Below are 24,476 nucleotides of genomic sequence, written 5' to 3'. Positions count from 1 at the left end.
TAATAACTAAACTTTCAATTTTTTCAAAACTTAACGTTAAATTTTGAATGAGGGTACTAAAGTGAAACAAAAACTAAAGTTTTTAAAGGTGGGTAAAATGAGATAAAAACTAAACTTTAGGTATGATTTTGGAAAAAAATTAAAAGTTTAGATACTAAAACATATCAAAACTGATAGTTTAAGCACTAAATGTGTGGTTTACTCTTTTTATTTTTGCTTGTGTTTACCCTAAATTAATGTTGTGAACAGACGGATGGCAACGCAATTGGGTAAAATCTGATTAGAAAAGAACGAAAGGAAAAGCAGGATCATTCAAGCACACTCCCAGGAAGTGGTCTGGAGATCCCGATGATAAAGGTATTCCCTGCTATAATCAGTGATTTAAATTACGATTACGGTCATATTTTTGATTACATAGTAATAATGTGTAATACCCTAAATTTTAACTAGTGACTAAAATGTAAGTTTTGAAATTTTGAGGGCTAATGTATAAACTTTGCAAAAGTTCAAAGACCAAAAATATAATTTTAAAAACTTATAATTTTAGCCAACAAATAAACAATTTGACCTAAAACAATGATTTTTGTGGGAATCAGATTTTCGGTATATGATTTATATTAAAAGTTATAAAGCGATAAAGTTCGGTATTTAAATCGGATAATCGTATTAAACCGAAATTATATGAAAATTTGAAGGATGATATAAAATTGATGGAAATATTATTTCCATGTTTTATATCAAAAAAAATTGTCTCAGAACAGTGTAATTTTTAAAATTTGGTCGAATAGTAAAATTTTAGTGACTAAATTACAATTTTTGAAAATTGAATGGTCAAAGTAAAAGGTTAAAGTCAAGTTGATTAATCTTTGACTAACGAATATTTTAATGGAAGATAATACAATATCATTTGGTAATTATCAAATTTCATTAATGATATTTTTGGGAATTCTCATTAATTGAATTTTAAAATTCAATTATATTGTTAAAGTGCCATATGTCAAGGTTAATAAATACTAGATTAACCAAGAAAATTAGCACAAAATCAGCTCATTCTTCAAGCTCGGCCGAAACCACCATTTCTCCAAGGTAAACATTTTATTTTTGATTTTTAAGCTTACATGATTGATTTTTGGACTAAGTTATGAATTAGAAAATTAATCTATATGAAATTCTCTATCATTTGGTACCAATATTTCATAGTGAAGATCCTTATATGTTGAGATTGAAGGTTAGGGTTTATGTAGAGTTTTTGGAGTTTTAAAAATTAATGAAAGATTATTATGTTTTTGATGTTGGAGATTAATTTTCAAGCACGTATGATGTTTAAAATCAAGTGTAGAATGATTTAAAGAATTTGGCCTAATTAGGTTTTTGGTGATTGAGATGTTGATTTAATTTAAAATGTGAATTTAAGTTAAGGTGTAGTATAAAATAATAAGATTTAAGTTTAGACTAGCATAACATATATACCATATGTAGTCCATTTTAAACATAAAAGTTTGCTTGGCCCGGTGGTTGAGTGAGTGCTTTAGCTCGCATGGTTGTCACCCTCTGATTAGTGGAAAGTAAATCTATTAAATTTAAAATAAATTAAATTCTCTAATCAGGTGACGACACATGTCTTAGCACTTTGCATTAGTGGCACATGACATGATCTGATTCGAAGGTTAAATTTATTTGAATTTATTAAAATTATGACTAAATTGATAGAATATATATAAGTAACAATGACCAAATGTACAATGTCATTACTTCCATTAACTGTTAACAACTAGTGACCTGATTGAATGCATTTAAGTAGTTGGGTGACCTGACTGATAATAATTAAAAAATGGTGGTTAAAATGATAAAGAACTATAGTTGGGTGGTTACTAGTATAATTTACACTTAAGTTTAATTAGATTAATATTATGGTAAATTTGTGTCTAGTACCTGAACTATTAATTTTGATTTGTTTTAGTATTTAAACTTTTATTTTTTTCAAAAATCATATTTAAAGTTTAGTTTTGTTTCATTTTAATAAGCTTGTTCAAAATTTAACATTATTTAAAAAAATGAAAGTTTAGGTATTAAAACAGACTAAAACTTATAGTCTAGTTACTAAATGTGTTAAGTTTTTAATAGTGAGATACTAAAATGAAACAAAAACTAAACATTAGGTATGATTTTTTTTAAAAATTGAAAGTTTAGGTACTAAAGCGGACTAAAACTAATAGTTTAAGTGTTAAATGCGTAGTTTACCCTTAATATTATTATTCTTGATATATTACATAAAAAATGAAAATATTTAAACATTTAGTATTGTATGAATCTAGCGGACTCGGTGACTAAAACATTATTATTATCACTTGATGTTTTAGATTCGAGCACAACATCTACAAGAGTATATGAATGTTCATTGTCAAATGATTAATATTTTTTAAAAACAAATACTAAATTATATTCCCTTAATAATAATAAAAACATTTAGTATCCTTCAATTTACGAGTAAGAATTATAAAGTGTATAAAAAAATTATATTATATTCCAATATGACATAGAGATAGGAACAATATCTAAACTCAGCAGGTTATGATTCGACCCGACTCGATCGAATTAGATTTTTTTTTAAAAAAATTGAATTCTAGTAAGATTTTTTAGAGTGAAAATTCGTGTCAATATTGAATTTAGGGTGAAAAATATTCGATCTGACCCGAAAAATAATATAGTTTTATATTATATATTTAAGGATAATTACAAAAAATACTCTCTTTATATTATTTTTTCAATTAGATCCTTATTTTATTGAATAAAAATAATATTTTTTATAAGTATATTTGTTTTGGGTCAGATTCGGGTTTTATTTAAAAAACTTGAATTAAGTTTTAGGTCGGATGAAGTCACTCTAAACTCGAATCAAATCAAATTTGAGTGAATGCATATTTTTCGGGTCGAGTTAACCGAAAATCTGACCATACGGAACTCATGCCCATACTTACTATGACACGAAATTATGATGTGTAAGAAAATTTAAAATATTATATATTTAAATTCAAAGATTGATCGTGAATAAAAAAAAGGGATCAGATTAAAACATATTACTATATTCGAGGACTAAATGCTTCTTTATTCCAAAGAATTCAAAAGTCAGAATTATACACCTTCTCTGATCTTTAAGAACAGAGATCGAAGAAAATCCCAAGACATAAATTTTCCCTCTTTTCCTCAGAGTTTTGATTTATTTTTCTGCAATTGAGAATTTGAAGAAACAAGATTTATAGAAAAGATGTGTGGAATATTTGCGTATTTGAATTACAACGTGAACAGAGAGAGAAGGCACATTCTTCAAGTTCTCTTCAATGGCCTTCGTCGTCTCGAGTACAGAGGCTACGATTCCGCCGGAATTTCCATCGACGACGGTGACTTCTCGTCTTTTCCTCGATCGTCCTCCGACGGCTCTCTGTCGCCTCCCCCTCTCGTTTTTCGCCAGGAAGGCAATATCGAGTCCCTCGTCAAATCTGTCTACCAAGGTAACCTCTCACCTCCACGGTTTCTATTTCATTGTTCTGATGTTTTGGATTTTTTCGGTTGGTTTCTACGAGAAGGGTGGGAGCCTGGGTTCTTAACCGGGTCGGGTCCAAAACATGGTCATATTCACTTCTTAATATTTTATATTGAATCAATGAATTCCTCCGTTTCTCAGTGCCGGGTCGGGTCAAGTTAGGCGTGTAAATAGGATGGAGCCAAACCCGACTCTCCGAAAAATTTCAAATTTGAGTCGATTTATATATCAAAACTAATAACTTAAAATTTTCTAATAAGCATGAAATTAATTTTCAAGTTTCAAGCTAGTCTCTCAACTCTTTACTCTACTATAAATGTTTATCACATATAACAAAATATGAATAAATACATGTATTCTATATTGTTATAAAAAACGATTTAAATTAAAATCAAATAATACTATAATATTATAATATTTATAGTTAAATTTAAATAGAAACACAAATAACTCATACCCGAATTTTATAGATTTATCGATTTAAATTTAATAGACCGGTCAATTGAATAATTTAAATTTTTTTAACTCGATTATATTGGATGATCACCATGATCTGTTGCGCCAGGTTTTGCGTGTCCGGTGGTAGTCGTAACTTAAAAGAAAAGTATGTGCAAAGTTTTCTCTTTTATATTTTAGAAAATAGACGGGTTACTAAGATGGCTACATGTGTAAAAAAGAAGGGTTGCTCTTACTGTAATTAGTTTTTTATTCTTTACTAGCTTTTCGTATGATTGATGTTTTACATCTCGGACCCTTGGATTTAGCAAAATGATTAAATGCGTCATGCAAATAAATTTCAAATCAATATGATATGTCTATCATTTTATTGATTGAAATTATTGTCTTTTATTGATATATACTTAAGATTGAAAATTTTACATTAAATAGTTATTCATTTTTAATTTATTTAAAGTTAGTGAATAGACCATAAGATATGACGGTTGAGTTGTTAAATTATTAATAATATAAAAAGTGTGTAATTGTGTAATTTGATCCTTCCTCTCTCTATATATATATATTCCACAGAATTATGTGATGCTGAAATGTAAGTTCATTAATTAAATGGTACAAATTATTACTTTTAACACTGAATCAAAATGGAAGTATATGATTTGTTTATTAGTGAATTAAAATGTTATCTTAATTGTTTCTTACAATGTAATTGTAACTTGAGAAGAAATCATTTTGAGTGAAAAAGCTGGACTTGTCCCATGCTCTTTTCTGTCGTTCGTTAATGTTACAAATGAAAAAATAAAATTAAAAATGTTTTCTCCAGTGGCTGAATTAATGGTGGTTTGGTCCTTTCAGAGGTAGTTGCAACAGAGTTGAACTTGGAGAAATCTTTTACTACCCATGCTGGTATAGCACACACCAGATGGGCTACTCATGGGGAGCCTGCTCCAAGGAATAGTCATCCTCAGACTTCTGGTTCTGGGAATGACTTCTTGGTTGTTCACAATGGTGTTATCACTAATTATGAGGTTTGCTTAATTTTTCAATGACGTTCTTCATTTTCTAAACTAAACTCGCTTATGCATTCTTGATGGATTTGCAACTCAAGTTTTTATGCTGCAATTGTTGTTTGTTTAGCATTTTTTAGAGCATAAGATACTGCATGTGTATAAGGTAAGCAACTAATGGAGAGATTGATAGATAGCTCAAGTTATGTTTGTATGAACCACTAGTGTTCATTTTGTCTACTTTCATCTTCTCCCTTTGTTCTCGCATTCTCCCTTTTTCCATGCCACTGAGACAGAATAAACCATGTTAAATGATGTGACTAAAGTAGCTTATGCTTTTAAATAATAAAGTCATATGCACATACGAATTAATAAGATGGAAACTCAGAGAATAACAGAGTATATACTAAGTTCAAATGGTAGGTATTGCTCTAGTGTTGCTCTTCTGTTTTTTCTACCATTCGTTTTTTATTGATAATTTGGAAGTAGTTACTTTTAGTTTCTTGCGGGTGAATAGAGTCATGAGTTGAAAATTTGGAACAAAACTTTATCAATTTATCAAAATTTACGAATGTTCTGAATAAAGAATATAAAGATGAGAGAAAGAGAGAGTATGCAGAGTCGGAACAGTTTTTTTTTGGTCCAGCAAGACGTAAACAGTACATTTTGATATTTTATCTTATTCTTTTTCTGTGGGGCTTCTTCAACTCAACTCTTTTGATGACTTAATGTTGTTAGTTGAACATATTGGCTGGTTCTGAAAATTGTTAACGGGTGATTAGAGTGCAAGAAAACAATACTTTTTTCTGAAGATGGTTATGTAGCTATAAAACTGCTAGCTTCATCATTTAATGGCTTTATTGAAATCTGTCTGCAGCTTTTATTCTTAAATGTTTAATCACAGCAAATTTCCACGCTTACGATCTTTACATGTGATTGTGTCCATTCTTTTTTTATGCAACTGCATATCATAAAGTTTACTTTCTTTAATATGTGTGTATTTTCAGGTCTTGAAAGAGACCCTTGTTCGACATGGATTCACTTTTGAATCTGAAACAGACACAGAAGTAATACCAAAGCTTGCCAAATTTGTTTTTGACAAAGCAAATGAAGAAGGTAATTTATTTTTCAATAATGATTATTGCTTTGCAACCTTGCCATTTCACAAATGCATTATACCAGTGCTTTTGCACTTAATATTTAGTCCTACTACTTGGTTACATTGCACTTCTTTTGAAAGAGACCCTTGTTCGACATGGATTCACTTTTGAATCTGAAACAGACACAGAAGTAATACCAAAGCTTGCCAAATTTGTTTTTGACAAAGCAAATGAAGAAGGTAATTTATTTTTCAATAATGATTACTGCTTTGCAGCCTTGCCATTTCACAAATGCATTATACCAGTGCTTTTGCACTTAATATTTAGTCCTACTACATGGTTACATTGCACTTCTTTTGTGCCTTGTACTTGAGGCTATGTAAAGGTCCTAGTGCATAGAGTTTCCCTTGATCCTTTTTGATGTGATGTGCAATAAAAAGTGCTGTGATCTTTCAATAGTTTCTTCTGCCATGTTTGCATGTAAATCAATCATTATAATGGTGTGTTGGACCATGACTAGGGGTGCTTAACGAGTTGAGCAGCTCAAACTCGACTCGGTCAAAATTCGATAAACGCTCGACTCGAACTCTAACTCGACTCGAGACCTTAACGAGCTGAGCCTAGCAAAGTCTAACTTGATTCGATAAGTTCACGAGCATCTTATTAATTTTTTAAAATATATTTTAGTAATTACTTCAAAATTATTTTATTCAAAAAATAAATCTAAATATTAAATATTAATTTATTAATAAATAATAATAATAATAAGTTAACTAATCTATTATTTTTAATTAATAATAAAATATTATTAATTAATAATATTATTTTAATACCCAAAAAAAAAACTCATCCCTAATATCATATAGTATTAGTAAATTTTATTTTTAGTTAAAAAGGTAAGGTAAATTTTTTAGTGAGCTTAACGAGCAACGAGTCGAGTTGAGCAACAAATTTTTTTAACGAGCACGAGTCGAGCACAATTTTAACGAGCAACGAGTCGAATCGAGCAACAAATTTTTTTAACGAGCACGAGTCGAGTACTGCCCAACTCGTGATGGACTAGCTCGATAAGCACCCCTAACCATGATTATTATAGTATTATAGTAACTTGATCTCCTATAATTACAAATGTCATTAGTTGAGCTCAATTATGAGAAATGTAGTACTGAGAAGGCTGGAGAGGTCTGGGGAAAGCGGTTCAATCAGCCACGTGTTTTTTTTATAAGAATTGAAGGCCTCGTTAAAAACCCCCTTCTTAATTGAAGGATCTCGTAAAGAAGCTCCTTAAATCAGCGGAAGGAGGAAAAGAGTGCCTTAAGATTTCATTAAACATAAAGAGAATTACAATAGAAATACAACACACCAAAATACCCTTTACGTGGAGTAAAAGCTATAAGACAACCGTGAACAACAACACAAGAATCAGCCTATTCCAGCCTTAGCTAAGGCATCAGCCTCTAGGTTAGCTGTCCTAGCAACCCATCTAACAAAACCCTCAAAAGATCTAAGCCTAACAACTATGTCATTAACAATAAAAGCATACACATCTGGACATAGATCAACATTCTTAATCCAATCCACTGTCACCCTGCTATCACTCTCGATAATCAACCGATCCTTAACAATCCCTTGAAAAGAGGCAAAAAAGGATAAACCCCTTTGAATAGCTTCAAGTTCCATCAGTGTAGGAGGACCCAAACCAGCAGATTCCTTGAAAGAGCCTAAAATCATACCAGAATGATCTCTTAAAACGCCACCAAGACCACTCTTCTTCCAGTCGCAACTAGTTGCAACATCAACATTCAATTTGATGAAGCCCTTAGGGGGAGGTAATCAAGGGATCTTAGATAAACTCACTTTATTGTAGGATGAACAAGAATCCCCTAGGGAAGGATCAGAAATGAGAGAGTCCTTAGGGATAGAAATCTCCTTATACTTGGCTAAAAACCAAGAAGCAAGCCTAAATCTTGCTAAGAAAAATAATTCTGTCTGATCTGACTTCCCCCCTTCGAACACTATATCATTCCCGACTTTCCAAATGGTTCAGAGAACATACCCTGAGATAAATGGCCATATAGCTGAATTAGTTTTCAAATCCTCCCAAGCTAGGAGAAAAATCTTGGCATTTGCGGGAAAAACAGAACTAAGCCTCCAAAACTTCATAAATTTATTCCATAAGGACCATACTACTGAGCAAGTCAAGAATAAATGCGTGGAAGACTCCTCCACCAGCTTACAAAGAGGACATAAAACATCTTCAATACCCTGAACCCCTCTTTTAACCGCAGCCACGTGTTTTATAAGGTGCTGTGATTGTCACTGGCTGATTCAGTTTTAAACCGCTGGCAATGGACTTTATAATACACACGTACCTTGCATCAAAAAAAATATAATACACCTGTACTTAATGCCAATTCATTTCGTGGAATCTTGTTGTTATATATTTCAGCCTAGGCCCTAGTAGTCCTGCAAATTTCAACGTTAAACTAGATCTTTTGTGGCACATAGGTAGGCTAGGATACATCATACATCAAATTCTCAAAATTTCTTGGAAGTGGTTGCTGGAAAAGCATAGTCAAAGAAACTGAACATAAGTGGGACATGGAGTATGTCACATTCATATACAACAGTTAGCATACATCATCGTCATAGAACAAGAGAAAAGGACAACTCAACGTTGAAACAACAAATTTTGGAAGGAACAAAGTCTATATTTTGTTGCCATCTCTCATCCTCTTCTTCTGATTTTCGATACCACTAAAGCTTCTTTGAGTGGTTTGTTTTTTCCAAATATGCAATTTTTTACCTAAATGCTTTCTTGAATGGCTGTTTGCTTTTAAATTGTGTTAATCTAACTTCGAGGGTCACTTCAAATTACTTGGACAATTTTCTGATTTGTCTACTCTTTCACCACTATACTAGGGGTAGTTGAAGTTATTGTTATGTGGTCTGAATCATGTTTCCTTCCTCCTTACTGATTCTCAATGTTTGATAACCTGTTTGCATGACCAGCGTGCCACCATATCAAGAGTAGTAGTCTTCAATTCTAATCTTTCATGAAATTTAATTTAATTATGAACAACTGAAAATTTCATAATATATTGTTTAAATTAGTATGTTGAAACATTGACCGAATGCCAGATCAATCATCTAGTGTTCTATTGCCTTCACTAATCAGGCGTATTAATTGGGGCATTTACTGTCTGTTGTGTAAGTTTTATGAAGTGATAAGAGTTTGATGAAAAAGAGAATTTATCTTTTTCTGTTTTTTCTCATAGTTATAAAACTATTTAATAGATATCTAACTTATCCTTTGAGTAGTCCTATTAGGTTAGTGTTTACATTGGAGTCCTACTTATATAAACTATTTAATAGATATCTAACTTATCTTTTGAGTAGATAAACATAAAATACATCTAGACTACACATTAAAATACATATCATATTCGGTTACAATCTATATATTGTTTTCTTTTGCCTTCATTATTTTCCAAGTACATTCTTTGCAATTAGTCTAATACCTTACTGAAAATGCTTTTTATTCACGTGCTTGAGGAGACATTTCAATCAAATGCACTTATGGTGTTTATATATGTTCTTCAGGTGACCAGACTGTCACATTCAGTCAAGTAGTACTTGAAGTTATGAGGCATCTTGAGGGAGCATATGCCCTCATTTTCAAAAGTCGGCATTACCCAAATGAGCTTATTGCTTGCAAGCGTGGTAGTCCATTGCTCTTAGGTGTGAAAGTAAGTATAATTACGAACCAAGCTTCTTATTTCATTATTTCTGCACCAAATAATACATTTTGTAATTTTTGTACATATAAGGTTTTTGGGGTAGGTGTCATTTTGGGCTTTTGATTAGCCACTACTCTTGAAATCTTCAGATTCAGTTTGGTTGTTCATTTGCTTAGCTCTGCTTTGCTTAGTGTTTTTTTATTTAGCAAATTTTTATTAAATAATTCATATTTTATTTGTTTTCTGATTTTCTCATAATTTACCTTCACTTTAGTATTATAATCTTATTGAAAACATTTTCATTAGTTCAATTCTTAAAGCATGGACAATTGTAATGCTTTTTGAGGATTCATTACTGCTCTTAAGACATAGAATATATCTAGAATCTTTGGCTTCGGTGGTAAAGTTAATTTAGTATTGAAAAGTATTTTTGGATTCCTTTTGTGCTACAAGAAGGTAAATGATTTCGTGTCTTATTCTTTTAAATCCTATAAAAAATATCTAAGCACTTATCATGGAGAGATGAATTTTGATCATCAAGGATGATGAAGGGAGGGGTGGGGACATGTTTTTTCATAACTTCTTTTAAATTGAATTTTGGTAATACCGCTCTCACTAACTAAAATGATATAAAAAAGAAAAGGAAATTTAAGGGAAAATGGGAGCAAAAGAGACAAAATAGGACAGATACCTTGTATTTTTTAAGTTCAATTGCAATAATGATAATTTTAGAAATTATAGTAAATTCAGATAGGTGAAAGAAAAAAAGAGAGGAAAGAAATAACCAAAAAAATAGGGGGGAAAAAGGCTGAAGTGGCTTAACTGTCTCGGACGAATATTGGGTTTTAGTCTGTTAGCGGTTTTGGAAGGAGTTTTAATTGATTGGTGTGTGTTGCTTCTCCAAGATATAGATGGTTCGCCGTTAGGAGTCGGTTGTGTTTTTATCATATTATTGGATTTATGTACTGCTTTCGAATATTTTTGGTTTTTAGTGGTGTGAGGCTTGGGATAGGTGTGAGTGGGTATCAGATAGGGTTGACCTTGTAATATTTGGATGTTTAAGGGGGATTTAGAGATTTTCTGGTTTAGATGTGGTGTATGTATCTTATTGGGGTGTTATTTCATACAAGGTGTAATGGTTTTATTATTTAATAAATCATGAGGTACTCTTTTCCTCCTTCCAATTTTCGTTGACATACATTTTAGTATGTTGATGATTATAAAGGGGGGGTTTTAACGAGGCCTCCAATTCTTTGGGGGGGGGGGAGGAGAGAAGTGAAAGATGAAAAAGAAGGATGTAAAGGATTTCTCTTCTAATTCATTTTAGCTATTTTGGATTGCATACAGGTAGCATAAATATGCCTTTTTAATGAACTAAATAAAGGGTTAACAGAAGTTTTATTTGTATTCAGAAATGTGCTCACTATATGAGTTGCCATTTTACTTTTCAATGTACATAAGATGTAAGAATACATTTCTTTTTCCATGTCTTTGAAAAGGGAGAAAAGAGTTTTAGAAGATGAATGTCTAAGAGTAAAATCCCTATTATTCTGACTATTGAAATTTGTTCTCATTAGAACTCATTAAATTATATCTGCACAAATTGGCATGTGTAGGGTTCCCTTTACATATCCATACTATCTTAAAGATGTTTATGTTTTCAGTTTTTTTCTTCAGTTGCTGCAACCTTGGCATTTTCCTTTATGCACCTTTTGTTAATTTTATCTCTTTATGCAACCTTAGCGACATTTAGTTGAACTGGCCATTACTAATCGTGTCATTCATACAAGTTGCCCTTACTCTTTGCGAGAGAATACAAAAAAAAACATATTTGAAATCTTTTTTCCCACTTACCTTATTTAAATTTGAAAGCAAATCGTTCTTTTTTTTTTGTTACAATGGAGACCTCGGTTTAGGGGCCTTTGGGAAGGGAAATTTGCAGGTGTTAGGGATCAAATCCACACTTGCTGAAATTTGCCTCCAAAGGGAAATGGGGGAAACCATTTGGATTAAGCTCCAGGTTCATCTACGTAGCTTTTGGACTAATGGTGTGGTTTTCAAGTATTTGGCTACTAACATCTTTATCTTTGGGTTGTAGCAGTTGAAAGGTCCATCTGTAAAGATGTTTGTAGGATTGAATTTTACGCTTTCACTCTTGATAGTATTTTGATGGATTGGATTTTATGCTTTCACTCTTCATAGTATTTTGATCCAGACTTACCAGCTGCAGGAACAGATTTTATATGTCAATGGCTAACAATTTGGTACAAACTAGAAATATAGGGAAACATGCTTATCTTCCTTCATGTGGAGGTCTTTTCCTGGGAGGTGTCTGCATTATAATGCGCAATTTCTTCTCTCCACCCTTCTACTAAAGTATAAAAAATCCTGCTACAGTGCAAGCATTTATAAGGGTTTAGCTCTCATTTTTTCCATTTACTATTTTTACTTTTAATGGGTTATGGTTTTACGTATAAACGGTACAAGGTTACAGATTCAGTGCATAGACGTTTTAATTATTTTTGGTTGCATATTACTTTATCTGTCAGATTGATGTTTTTTATTTATAAAGTTGCTTTCTCTTAGGAAAATGATGATGTTTGCAATGGATCAGCATTCCATGATGCTAAATTTCTCTTACAAAATAGCAATCCTAAGGAACTTTTCCTATCAAGTGATGCAAATGCAATTGTTGAACACACAAAGAAAGTTCTTGTCATCGAGGATGGTGAAGTAGTTCATCTTAAGGTACATTTAATCCTTTAGATAAGTTGCAATTATTCTCTTATTCTAGTCTTCTTTTTATGCTTGGTATATCTTACAAAACTTTCTTGTTCTATTCTTTAATTATTTTCTACACACACACATATATTTCCGTTTTATCCCTCGCTTGCCCTCTCTTTCTATCCTACATTTTTATAACATGTATGTCTTACAAGAATAAATGCTATGTAGGATTCGACTGATAATTTTATGGTTATAAGACTATAATCTTCTTTTAATTTTTATTGGAATGTTTGAGACACATGGGTTATGATTGTGAACATATATAGGTAGACATTTTCCCCTTTTACATAGAAGCCACACCAGATGTTATGGTCTTGGGTTACGGATCGAGTCACTGGAACTGTCTGGAACATCAGAAGCGATTGCTTTCCTTTATCACTATTACTGGAATGACCTATGGAGATTGATAACTCAACCAGTTGAAGGCAGATTTAAACCTTAATACTTGTTAAAGGAGAGACCAAGATCTTTTAGGGCTTTGATAAAAATTATGGCTTGTTTTATTCTGTTATCAATTAGCCTCTTTTATCTAGAGAGGTTACATCGTTCAACTGAAAGACTTACCAAGTACTCCTACTAAGGAGAGACTTCTAATGATAAAAAACTCATAAATAAAATCTACTACTACTAAATGCTAGCAAAATAATAGTAAATTGGTCCTAATAATAATAAAACTAAGGCTTAAATATCAAAAAGGTGCCCAACGTATGTCTTTCGTTCTAATTTGGTGCCTAACGTTTTTTTGTTTCAGTTTGGTGCTTAACGTTTTTTTCGTTCTAGTTTAGTGTCTAACATTTTTTCATTCCAGTTTGGTGCTTAACGTTTCATTCCATAATTCAGTTTGAGTCAGGTTGTACGAACTGTTAATTTTGACCGTTAAATGTCATATGGCACTTTTTTAATATTAAAAAAATGATTTTTATAATAAAAATAATAATAAATGAATTAATTCCAATTGAAAAATTTTCAAGCTCAGACATGGTTTCCTCTCTTCCCCTTTAACCCTAAATCATTTTTCCTCACTCTGCATAATTTGAAAATTTTCAAGCTAAGACAGTATTCCTATACTTTCAGGAATCGACCATTTAACATATTGGTAGCTAGTTGAAGATGAACAAGTTTTGAAAGCTTAGAAATATTGGAATATGATGACCCCTCAAAGGTATTACCAGTGAGATTGAGAGACACAAGCAGATTGTTGTTGAAAAAAATGATTTTTTCCCCTCTCTTCCCCTTTCTCATCAACATTAGCTATGGTGAAGAGATTATCGAAGATGACTTCAAGACCCATTGTTCCTCAACAAGCCAGTGGTAATTTGTTGAGTTTTTTTTTTTCTGTTTTCGTTTGGAAAGATTTTTATGGGTTTTTCTTGAAAGTTCTTCACTTTGCTGGGTTTTATTTTTCATTTTTGTTTGAAATGATTTTTATGGGTTTTTTTCTTGAAATGATTAACCAAAATCATTGAAGCCAAGCATAAAATATTTTGGGAGAAAAAGCAAAGTAAATGTTAAGGAAACAGACGATGAAAAGAAGAGCAATTAAAAATAAGATTGTCACCATAGCTTATGTTGATGAATCAAACAGAACAAAAACAGGAGGGGGGAGAAGATGAAAACAAGAGGGGGGGGGGGGGAAGAAGATGAACAAGTGTTTAATTTTTCAACTAATCTATTTTAATTAGATTGTTATTTTCAGAAATCATTTTTTAAAATTAAAAAAATTCAGGTGGCATTTAATGGCCAAAATTAACGGTCCGTCATGGCCTGACCCAAACTAAGTTACGGAATGAAACGTTAGGCATCAAACTAGAACGAAAAAAACGTTAGCGGAATGAAACGATAGGCACCAAACTAGAACGAAAAAAATGTTAGGTGTCAAACTGGAACTAAAGGCATACGTTGGGCACCTTTTTGATATTTAAGCCTAAAACTAATATCTTCCTGAAATTATTATTATTTTTTGTTGCAATAAACTGATATATTCCTTGACTTCACGCGTAGCACTATATTTTCCAATTGAATGAGGTGTTTGCTCTAAATTGACTCTTTATAAGTTTGTTTAATTTTACTTAATACCTACATTTATACACTCATGTTGGTTCAAGGCATGTCAATACATGGCTTCTAATTTAAGAAATTCCATCTAGATCACTAGAAGTCTTCTCTGTTACGGCAATCTTAGAAGAAACATTAAGTCGTGATTTATGTAGAAAGTAAGTATTTTGGAAAAGAGAATTCTGATTTACTCTTAATTTTCTGATGATAAATTGTATTTTTGAAGAAGAGAGTACTTAGGTTGTGTACATAGAGATTTACTAGCCAAAAACACATCTTTATATTTACTTTAGATAAGATAAATAAGGGAAAATTCAAGCATTATATGCAGAAATGGAATTATAGTTAACTCATGACAGAGACTACTTTTTTGTTTTCCATGTTGATTAGTTTTTTAAAGTGATGGTCCGTTAATTCTTATTTTCCCCTCATGTTACTTGCCTTCTTCAGGAAGGTACTGTATCGATCCTAAAGTTTAATAATGACAAAGGAAGAAATGGAGGCAGTCGTTCTGCTAGGCCTGCATCAGTGCAACGTGCGTTATCTACTCTTGAGATGGAGGTTGAACAAATAAATAAGGGAACATACAAGCATTATATGCAGAAAGAAATTCATGAACAGCCAGAATCTCTAACAACTACCTTGAGAGGAAGGCTTCTACGCGGAGGTTCCTGGAAGGCTAAGACTGTTCTTTTGGGTGGACTGAAGGATCACCTTAAAACAATTAGGCGAAGCCGAAGGATTGTATTCATTGGTTGTGGTACAAGTTACAATGCTGCTTTAGCTGCTAGACCCATCATGGAAGAACTATCTGGTAACTGCTATTTGTCTGGGAAATATAATTCTGTTTTAAAATTTCTTATTTTCATTCTCAACTTGTTTATTTGATTTATGTGGAAAAATAGGGGTACCTGTTACAATGGAAATTGCTAGTGATCTGTTGGATCGGCAAGGTCTTATATACAGAGAGGATACAGTAGTTTTTGTTAGTCAATCTGGTGAAACAGCTGATACATTGCTTGCTCTGGAATATGCTTTGGAGAATGGTGCGTTATGTGTTGGCATCACGAATACTGTTGGGAGTGTAATAGCTCGGAATACACACTGTGGTGTTCATATAAATGCTGGTTGTGAAATTGGTGTAGCCAGTACCAAGGTAAATACAGGATCAAGGAATCTTTGTCCTTTCGTCTTTTAGTTAAAAAAACTCACGCTGTCATTAACAGGCATATACAAGTCAAATAGCGGTGATGGCCATGTTAGCTTTGGCAATTGGAGCTGACACAATTTCTAAACAAGAGAGAAGGGAGGCTATAATAGATGGTCTATTCGACCTTCCAAGTTAGTCTAAAACCTTGTTCCCTTTTTATATATATATATATATATTCTAAAATGTTTCCCCCTTTTCACTTTGTTTTCTTGGCTTTCACAGATAAAATCAGGGAGGTACTGAAGCTTGACCAGGAAATGAAAGATCTAGCGAAACTATTGATTGCTGAGCAGTCACTTCTTGTCTTCGGGAGAGGATACAATTATGCAACTGCTTTGGAAGGTGCTCTAAAAGTGAAGGAAGTTGCACTTATGCATAGTGAGGGGATACTTGCCGGTGAAATGAAGCATGGTCCATTGGCACTAGTTGATGAAAATCTCCCCATTGTTGTGATTGCTACCCGTGATGCTTGCTTCAGGTTGGTTTGGTTTTTGAGAAATTATGTTATTTTATTGCTTTCAACTGCTTGGCACCGACATCTTCTGATTTCGAATAGCAAGCAACAGTCGGTTATTCAGCAACTACGTGCCCGCAAAGGGCGCTTGATAGTAATGTGTTCAAAAGGAGATGCTGCATCAGTGTGTCCTGGAGGCGGTTGTCGAGTAATTGAAGTTCCTCAGGTTGAGGACTGTCTTCAACCTGTGGTTAATATAGTTCCATTTCAGGTATCCTTTTCATTATTATTTTAGCTTGCTTCTTATCATGAAATTAGCAATATACTAAAATTATGGGTGTTATGCATTAAGTGACAAGTGAGAGTGAATTATCACATTAATAATAAATTTATGAATAAAAATATGTAAAACTAAATATAATATTTGGCTACTGCAAGGTATCTGTCTATAGGGTACCCATTGCAGCCCTCTCAAGTATACAATGTTAGTATGAACCAAATTACCTCAGTGGTTAAGGAATGGTTGTTATTCCTAGATGTCTTGGGTTTGTGCACCAGCAATTGCAGCCGGGGTGATTGAGCGTTCATTCTCAAATAATTGATAGTATCTAGAGCAAAAATTACTTTATAATCACCTTTTCTTAGTATGCTAATGAACAATAACCTTTGCATTTTTGGTGCAGTTACTGGCATATCATCTCACCGTGTTAAGGGGATACAATGTCGACCAGCCTCGGAATCTTGCAAAGAGCGTGACCACGCAGTGAAGAGCGCTTACCGACATAGTACACATTCTTTTTCCTCTTATTTTTTTCTCCTCGAATTATTTGCTAGAGGAATTAATGAAGCATTTCTGAAATAAAGCAAGGATGGTTTTATCATTTTATGCTGATGGTCTGAAATAACAATCTAACAGTTCTTCAGAGAGAGAGAGAGAGAGAGTCGTACTAAACATTTAGGGACATAATGTTTGATGAAATGCCTCAACCAAAAATGCTACAATTTTATCAGTCCTTGGTTCTTTTCTTGAGTTCATATAAGGCCAAAAGCAGCAGTGAGAATGCTTGGTTTCGACATCAATCTGCATGCCTTGTTTAAGGCTATGATAAAATCAGGTAACTTGAGATTAGTAATTTCCTTAAATTGGTTTACCGTGAGGTCTCCTATAGATTTAGAACGAGTTGAGAATCTATATTTGTTGGAGATACGGATGGGCATGGACCCAAACCCGACGGGATTCGACCTAATCCGGCCCGATCGGGTTGATTTTTTTTTTAATTGGGTTCGGGTCGGGTTTGGGTTTAGGATGAAAATATCCTACCCGACCTGAAAATAATGTAAATTCACCTTATATATTTAAAGGTAATTACAATAATAATTATCTATATATTATTTTTTTGATTACATCATTATTTTTATTGAATAAAAAGAATATTTTTTTATAAATATATTTATTTACGCTCGGGTTTTATTTCAAAAAATTGAGTCGGATTTGGGTCGGGTGAAGTCATCCCTAAACTCATATCGGATTTAGAGTGAAGGATATATATTTTAGGTCGGATCGAGTTGATCGAAAACTTGACTCGGTTCGACCCATGCCCATCCCTACTGGGAGAGCAGTGGCGTTTTAAACTTTTGTGATCTTTACATTTATATAAAAATCTCTCACGACTATATATTGCTTTTATTTTAATCAATAATTAAATTAGATTTTATTATAACTCTAGTAATGAAAGATTATTTGGTAATTAGTTGTTTTTAGATAATAATACAAAATGACCAAAACAGAAACATTTTGAAAGTTTAGTTAGTAAGTTAGGCAATTGAAAATACAATAAGTAAAATATGGGAGAGAGTAAATTTTAATGAGGAATATTGTAATTTACCCAATAAGTTTTATAAGCACAGTTACCAAAATCAATCATGCTTCTTAAATAGATTGGATAAAGCAATCAACTTGTCTGTTTCGGAAATTGGGTTCCACAAATACACCAAACCATACATCGAGTAAATAAAATGGTTGTCCTTTTTTTTTCATATGTTGGGGTAAGGGGAGGTAAGATAGTAGGCTACCCTCAACACCAGATTGAGAGCAGCTTCCGTAAGAGACTTCCGAATTATGAAATGGCCTCCGTGGGACTTGATCTCACGACCTCAAGGTTTAAGTTTTTCACTTTCGATTTGATTCGATTTGACTTCACTCTTTTAAAAAAACTCAATCTAACCCGAGCTAAATCTAAACTATTTTAAATAAAATCGGATCATATCAAATTAGATCATATTGAAATTCGTTAATTTTGGTAAATTGTTATCTTTCAAATCTCTCGTCAATTCATTTTATCTTCCAAATCTCCATATGTTATAGGTAAATTATTGGAATGATCCCTTCCATTATACAAGTATTCACTTTTGGTCATAAAATATAAATAATATTTGATCATTTATATTATCACTTTATAATAGTTTGATTACTTATGTTATCGATTTATGATGACTTAATCACTTAGAAATTAAATATCGTTAGTTCAATGACATGGCACGTTAATAAAAGAGTTGATCTTTAATTTAATTCATAAATTTTAGATAAAATATTAATTTCATCTCTAAAATTTCGATAAAACACTAATTTGACTCTTAAACTTTGGATAAAATACCAATTTTACCCAAAAAAAAACTTATCAAATTCACCTGCTGTCGACCGCTATTTACCACCGCCGACAGTCACAGTCGACCGCAATCACCAACGACCGTTGGACTAGATTTTATGTGTTTGATTGTAGAACTCGATGTCAAATGGGGGATTGATGTCTTAAATTAAACCATACTCATCCAATCAACGTTTTGATTAAAAACTGTGAAATGATCATCGTTCTAATTAAAGACTGTGAAATGATTATCAAGGAGAGCTGGGTCAAGAAAGTTATGTATTAAATACTGGAATCAAACACTGATAAGTTAAATAAAACTGGGAAGGAGATGAATTTAAATAGGGTAAATTACAAATTTGATAATTGAACTTTTATGCGGTTCTTATTTTACTCACCGTACTTTTAAAATTCTCAATTTGCTCACTGAACTTTATACATCGATTTTTTTGTCATTCCGTCGTTAAATAATTAATGGCGTTATGACGTGGAAACTTATACCAAAACAAAGTAGTTTTGGATCTCTAAAACATTTAAATTTAGACCAAAAAGACGTCGTTTTTGTCTAAATAAAAAATCATTTCTTTTTTTCCCCTTCATTTCCCCCTTTTCTCTCTTTATTCTTCTTTTTCATCATCTCATTTTCATTTTCTCATTTCCATTTCCTCTATTGTGGAAGTTGTGGAAGCTGGAACCGACGAAGAAGAAGAAGACGATATGCAAGGAAAATAAAAAAAGATTTTTTGGTATTTTCATCCTCTTTATTTATTTTTTGTTTTCCCTCTTTATTCTTCTTCTTCTTCTTCCTCTTTAGTTTTTGGTATTTTCATTTTTGGATTTCAGAAAGAGAACAAAAACGATTTATTGTGGTTGTTTGGTTCTTGGAATAAATTTATAAGATCTCCATTACTTGTGGATTTTCATGGTTGCCTGATTAATTTGTAGATTGGGTTAGGATTTGGTATGGGTGTAAATTTGGGGATTAGGTTTTTTTCTGCTTGATTAATTTTTATTTTATTAAATAGAAATCTTATGTGGTTGAGTTTTAATATTAAAATAAGCCACATCAACAAGCAGTTAGTTATATAACAGTGGAGTGACAAAAAATCAATGTATAAAGTTCAATGAGCAAATTGAAAATTTTGAAAATACGGTGAGTAAAATAAGAATCGTATAAAGTTTAGTTGTCAAATTTGTAATTTACCTATTTAAATATTTATAAAGTATAGTTGATTCCAAGGGCAAAACTAGGGATGGGCAAGGACGAGGCGGGCCAGTTTTCTAGCGTCCCGACCCCAACATGAAAATCTGTCGCTTATATTTGGCCCCGTATTGCCCCAATAATTTTTACCTTTTCTCACGCCCTGAATCCTCCCCCATTTTTAAATTAAAACCCCGACTCAAATATATTAATATTTTATAATAATTTATTATATTTTTAATAATTAAATAATATATTTTAACATTAAAAAATAAAAAAAAATTTAAAATCTTATATATATATATAATCGGGTTAGGTCAAATCGGTGATTTTCACCTTAAACTCGGCCCTGTTCCACCTCGGACCTACTTATTATAAAACTTGTCTCATCCTTTCCCGAACCTCGAAATTAAAAAAAAGAGATCGATCTATGTAAGATTGGGTAAGGTCGGAACTGTCAGATTTAAGGGTGCGTTTGGTTCGCGGAATGTAAGATTATCAGTGAGAATAAAATATTACCAGTAGAAATAAAAGATTATCAGTGGGAATAAAAGATTACCAGGGAATATGATTACTGGGAATGTTGTATTTTGTGTTTGGTTAGTTTAACAGGAATGTAAGATTACCGTGTTTGGTTAAAGGAATAAAAGATTATTAGAATGTATATTTAACCAAATTGTACTTATTATATACTTGTTTTTTTTAATAAGTTGGAAAATATTTATATATTTTCTTTAAAAATTTTAAATTCATAAAATTTATATAATTTTTTTTACAAAATTAAAAATATAAAAGGTTTAATGAAAGGGTAAAATTTTATTTTAACCCCTAAACTTCATCTAAAATTTTAATTATAGATTTTTTTGTAAATCTAAAATAGTTTAAGGATAAATTTGTAATTTAACCTTTATATAATTTTTATTATTCAATGACAGAATAATAATATTTTTTAAAGAAAAAAAATTAAGTGAATTTTAGTCCAAAACGCCGGTAATCTAATAATACCTGAAGAAAGAGAGGTAATGACATTCCCGGTAATATATCCCAAAAAATCCACTATTGGTAATGTAAGATTACCGGAAATGACATTCCCGATCAACCAAACGGAAAATATGGATTCTATTCCTATAAGAATTTCACATTCCTCAACCAAACACACCCTAGATATTTTAACCCTCCCTAGGCCAAACTCGACCCACCCCACCCCACCCCACCCCTTGCCATGCCTACTTGTGGTTGTAGATTAAAGCTTAAATGGCTTCATTAATGCATGGAATAAACTGGGAATGTTGATTTAATATTCGAATAAGATCAAGTCAAATTTTATTCACCGAAGCGTATGATTGAACATCGTATCAAGCCTCTACATATACACCTGTAAATATGCCCACTTGATACACACATATATCCATCCTTGTCTTCCTTGATTTCTTTCCTTTTGGTTGAAGATGATGGCAAATCCAAAGCATCAATGGAGTTGGAAGCTCTCAAGCAGACGATGAAGACACAGAGATTAGCATTTTCGATGCCCAGAGATTCTTCGACGAGACCAACACCAATGCAAGATTGTGCAAAATAATTTCTCCGGTGAAGGATCCTATTTCATCGGAGCTTCGGTGTGATATTCCCGCCTCCGCATTAGCCGGCCGATTCTCGTCTGCTTCATCGGCTGCCGATGGGTACGGTTATGGCAAGAGCCACCGTGCTCGTTCCTTCCATGCAACACCAACGGCTTCTTCCGAGGCTAGTTGGAACAGCCAGGCTGGTTTGTTATCGAATCCTCATGGCGCGGTACCGGTGTCTATGAACATGAAGACTCTTAAAATATCTGATCAGAAGACAAAAGGGTCCGGTAAAATGAGGTGGATTTGGGGTCTGAGGTGCCCTTGCTCCGGCAAGAAGTCCGTTAAAGTCGAGCACGAAACACCCTCGGGTTCGAATCGGAAACACGATATCTGACACAATAATCAGATCTATTAGCCTGTAATCCTCACAGGATCTCAGCAGAGAATATTCACCGTGTGATTGCTTCAGCAACAACAAGACCCCCGATGATAGATGGTGGCTCCGCCGGTACTACCTCCGGTTTCAAGTTTCCAATACTTATTAATAGAAACCATAATTCTCTCGACGATCACAACGATCCACCTCGAGACCCGTTGGAGGTGTTCCGACCAGCCGAAGAATCTAATCCAAAGAAACCGGTTGCCCGAACTTCCATAGTCAACGATAAAGTTGGCAGCGATACCAGCTCCGACTTGTTCGAAATCGAGAGCTTTTCGACATCGAATCCACCGTGCCACCGTCGGGATTCGTTGGACGAGGCGTCCAGCTTCAACATAAGAAGATCCATAGGAGCTTCGGGCAATGTCTCGGGGTTCAGTTGCATGCACCTATTCGCTGATGGCCGCCGAGTGCTACGAACCGAGCGAGGCGAGCATAGAATGGAGCGTGACGACGGCGGAAGGGTTCGAGAGAGGATCGGAAGCGGGGGAGATGATGAACACGAGGTTGGCAATGGTGGTGGTGGTGAGAGGAAGAGATCGGGGTTGTTGAGATGTCGGTGGCAGAAGGCGGTGAACGTGGGGCCAAATCCGGTGAAGTTCGTGCCCCCTCACGGACAGGCAGCGTGCCTCATCAAAGCATGTGGCCAATGTGAACAAACCAACGCTTGCCCGTTTGTCGCTGCCTTTTGCGGCATAAGACATCTTTTCTCCTCTATTATTTCATATATTTTGTGTTCTCTTCCTTATTTGGTATAATAACAAAATTATCCTCGACGTTTGTACAATAATCACTTTGGCCTTTATCTTTTTTTGGGAAGTATTTTAGCACCAATGTTTTATTTTACAGCAAAATGCGTAATGGGTAGATAGAAATCGTTAGTTGACTAACGATCAATGTTTCCTATTAATATGACATATCCATATGTGATGCCACATCATCAAAATATATATTTGAACTGTTTTTAAATATATTTTTATAAGTGTATATGTAATTAATTATAATTATAGTTTGCTCTAATTTTTTTTGTTGAAGTAGCATAACACATGGACTTGTCACGTCTATATAAAACATTGACAGTTAGTCAACTAACAATTTTTGTCCGTATAAAACATTGACAGTTAGTCAACTAACAATTTTCATTCAATCAGGAGACATTTTACTCCAAAATAAAACGTTGAGGGTTAAATGCTTCAAAAGAAAAAAAGATAAAGGAGAAAAATAACTATTTATACAAACATCGAGAGTAATTTTACTATTATACCTTTTTAATTCTTATACCAAAATTTACCCATGCTATTTTTGTGGTTGCAGTTGTTGCATGAATACTTTTTTCCCTTTAGTTCTAAGGTTTCGTCTTGATTAATCTTGATCAAATTGGGTCGCACACCTAGTTTTAGTAGGTGATTCTCCCGGCAGAGATTTCTACATACACAATGACTTGAACATGAGATCTTGCTTAAACAATATCAAACTGGTTACCACTTGAACCAAACTCCGTTTATAAATTGCATGAATAAATTATAGGAGTACTAAATATTTCTAAAATACAATATGTAATGTGTGTGTACATTTTTATAGGGTTAACATATAAAATTTATACATCTATGTACTATTAATATACTAAATGTTGCCATATTATTAAAAATAATCATGTTAAATTTTTATAGTAAATCATCATTTAATTCACTAACTATATATAAAATTATATATTATTAATATATTTGTAGTAGATTACGAATTATATTCTCTTCTAAGTATTACAATTGTTATGTTTCTAAAGATAATTTTTAAAACTTTCGTTGTATCTTTTTTTTTCCTTAATTTTTGAAAGAATAAATTACGCATTTAGTACTTAAACTATCGGTTTTGATTCATTTTAGTATCAAAATTTTATTTTTTTTTTCAAAATCATACCCAATGTTTAGTTTATATTTCATTTTAGTACCCCATCATTAAAAACTTAACGCATTTAGTACCTAAACTATCAATTTTGATCCATTTTAGTACCTAAACTTTCATTGTTTTCAAAATCTAATGTTAAATTTTGAATGAGGTATTAAAATAAAACAAAAACTAAACTTTCGGTATAGTTTTGAAAAATTAAAAGTTTAAGTACTAAAACATACCAAAACTGATAGTTTAGATGCTAAAAAAAGTATATTTTACCCTTTTAAAAATGAGATTAACATTCAGGTGTAATACATGAGATAAAATTAACCAACAGGGTTGGTTCAAGTGGTAAGTTAAGCAATGTCTCGAGTTCGAGTTCTTCTGTA

At 32.7% G+C, this 24,476-nt stretch overlaps 1 protein-coding gene and 1 pseudogene across 1 annotated transcript; both read left to right on the top strand.

Annotated features, from left to right (window-relative positions):
* The first annotated feature begins 3,208 nt into the window (after window positions 1–3,208).
* LOC120143003 (glutamine--fructose-6-phosphate aminotransferase [isomerizing] 2-like) lies at window positions 3,209–17,435 on the top strand. The gene is made up of 11 exons (XM_039157435.1): window positions 3,209–3,509; window positions 4,850–5,022; window positions 6,009–6,117; window positions 9,705–9,850; window positions 12,428–12,589; window positions 15,134–15,497; window positions 15,589–15,839; window positions 15,910–16,024; window positions 16,116–16,371; window positions 16,450–16,618; window positions 17,031–17,435. The coding sequence occupies exons 1-11, from the start codon at window positions 3,266–3,268 to the stop codon at window positions 17,112–17,114; spliced, it is 2,073 nt and encodes a 690-aa protein (XP_039013366.1). The 5' UTR covers window positions 3,209–3,265; the 3' UTR covers window positions 17,115–17,435.
* A 4,216-nt stretch (window positions 17,436–21,651) lies between these two features.
* Window positions 21,652–23,492, top strand: LOC120143154 (annotated as a pseudogene).
* The last annotated feature ends 984 nt before the right edge of the window (window positions 23,493–24,476 follow it).

Source organism: Hibiscus syriacus, unplaced genomic scaffold, assembly GCF_006381635.1.
Source record: "Hibiscus syriacus cultivar Baekdansim isolate YM2019G1 unplaced genomic scaffold, ASM638163v2 tig00110833_pilon, whole genome shotgun sequence".
Lineage (NCBI taxonomy): Eukaryota > Viridiplantae > Streptophyta > Magnoliopsida > Malvales > Malvaceae > Hibiscus > Hibiscus syriacus.
Note: the sequence above shows the minus strand (reverse complement) of the source record. Positions and strands in the feature narration are given on the sequence as shown.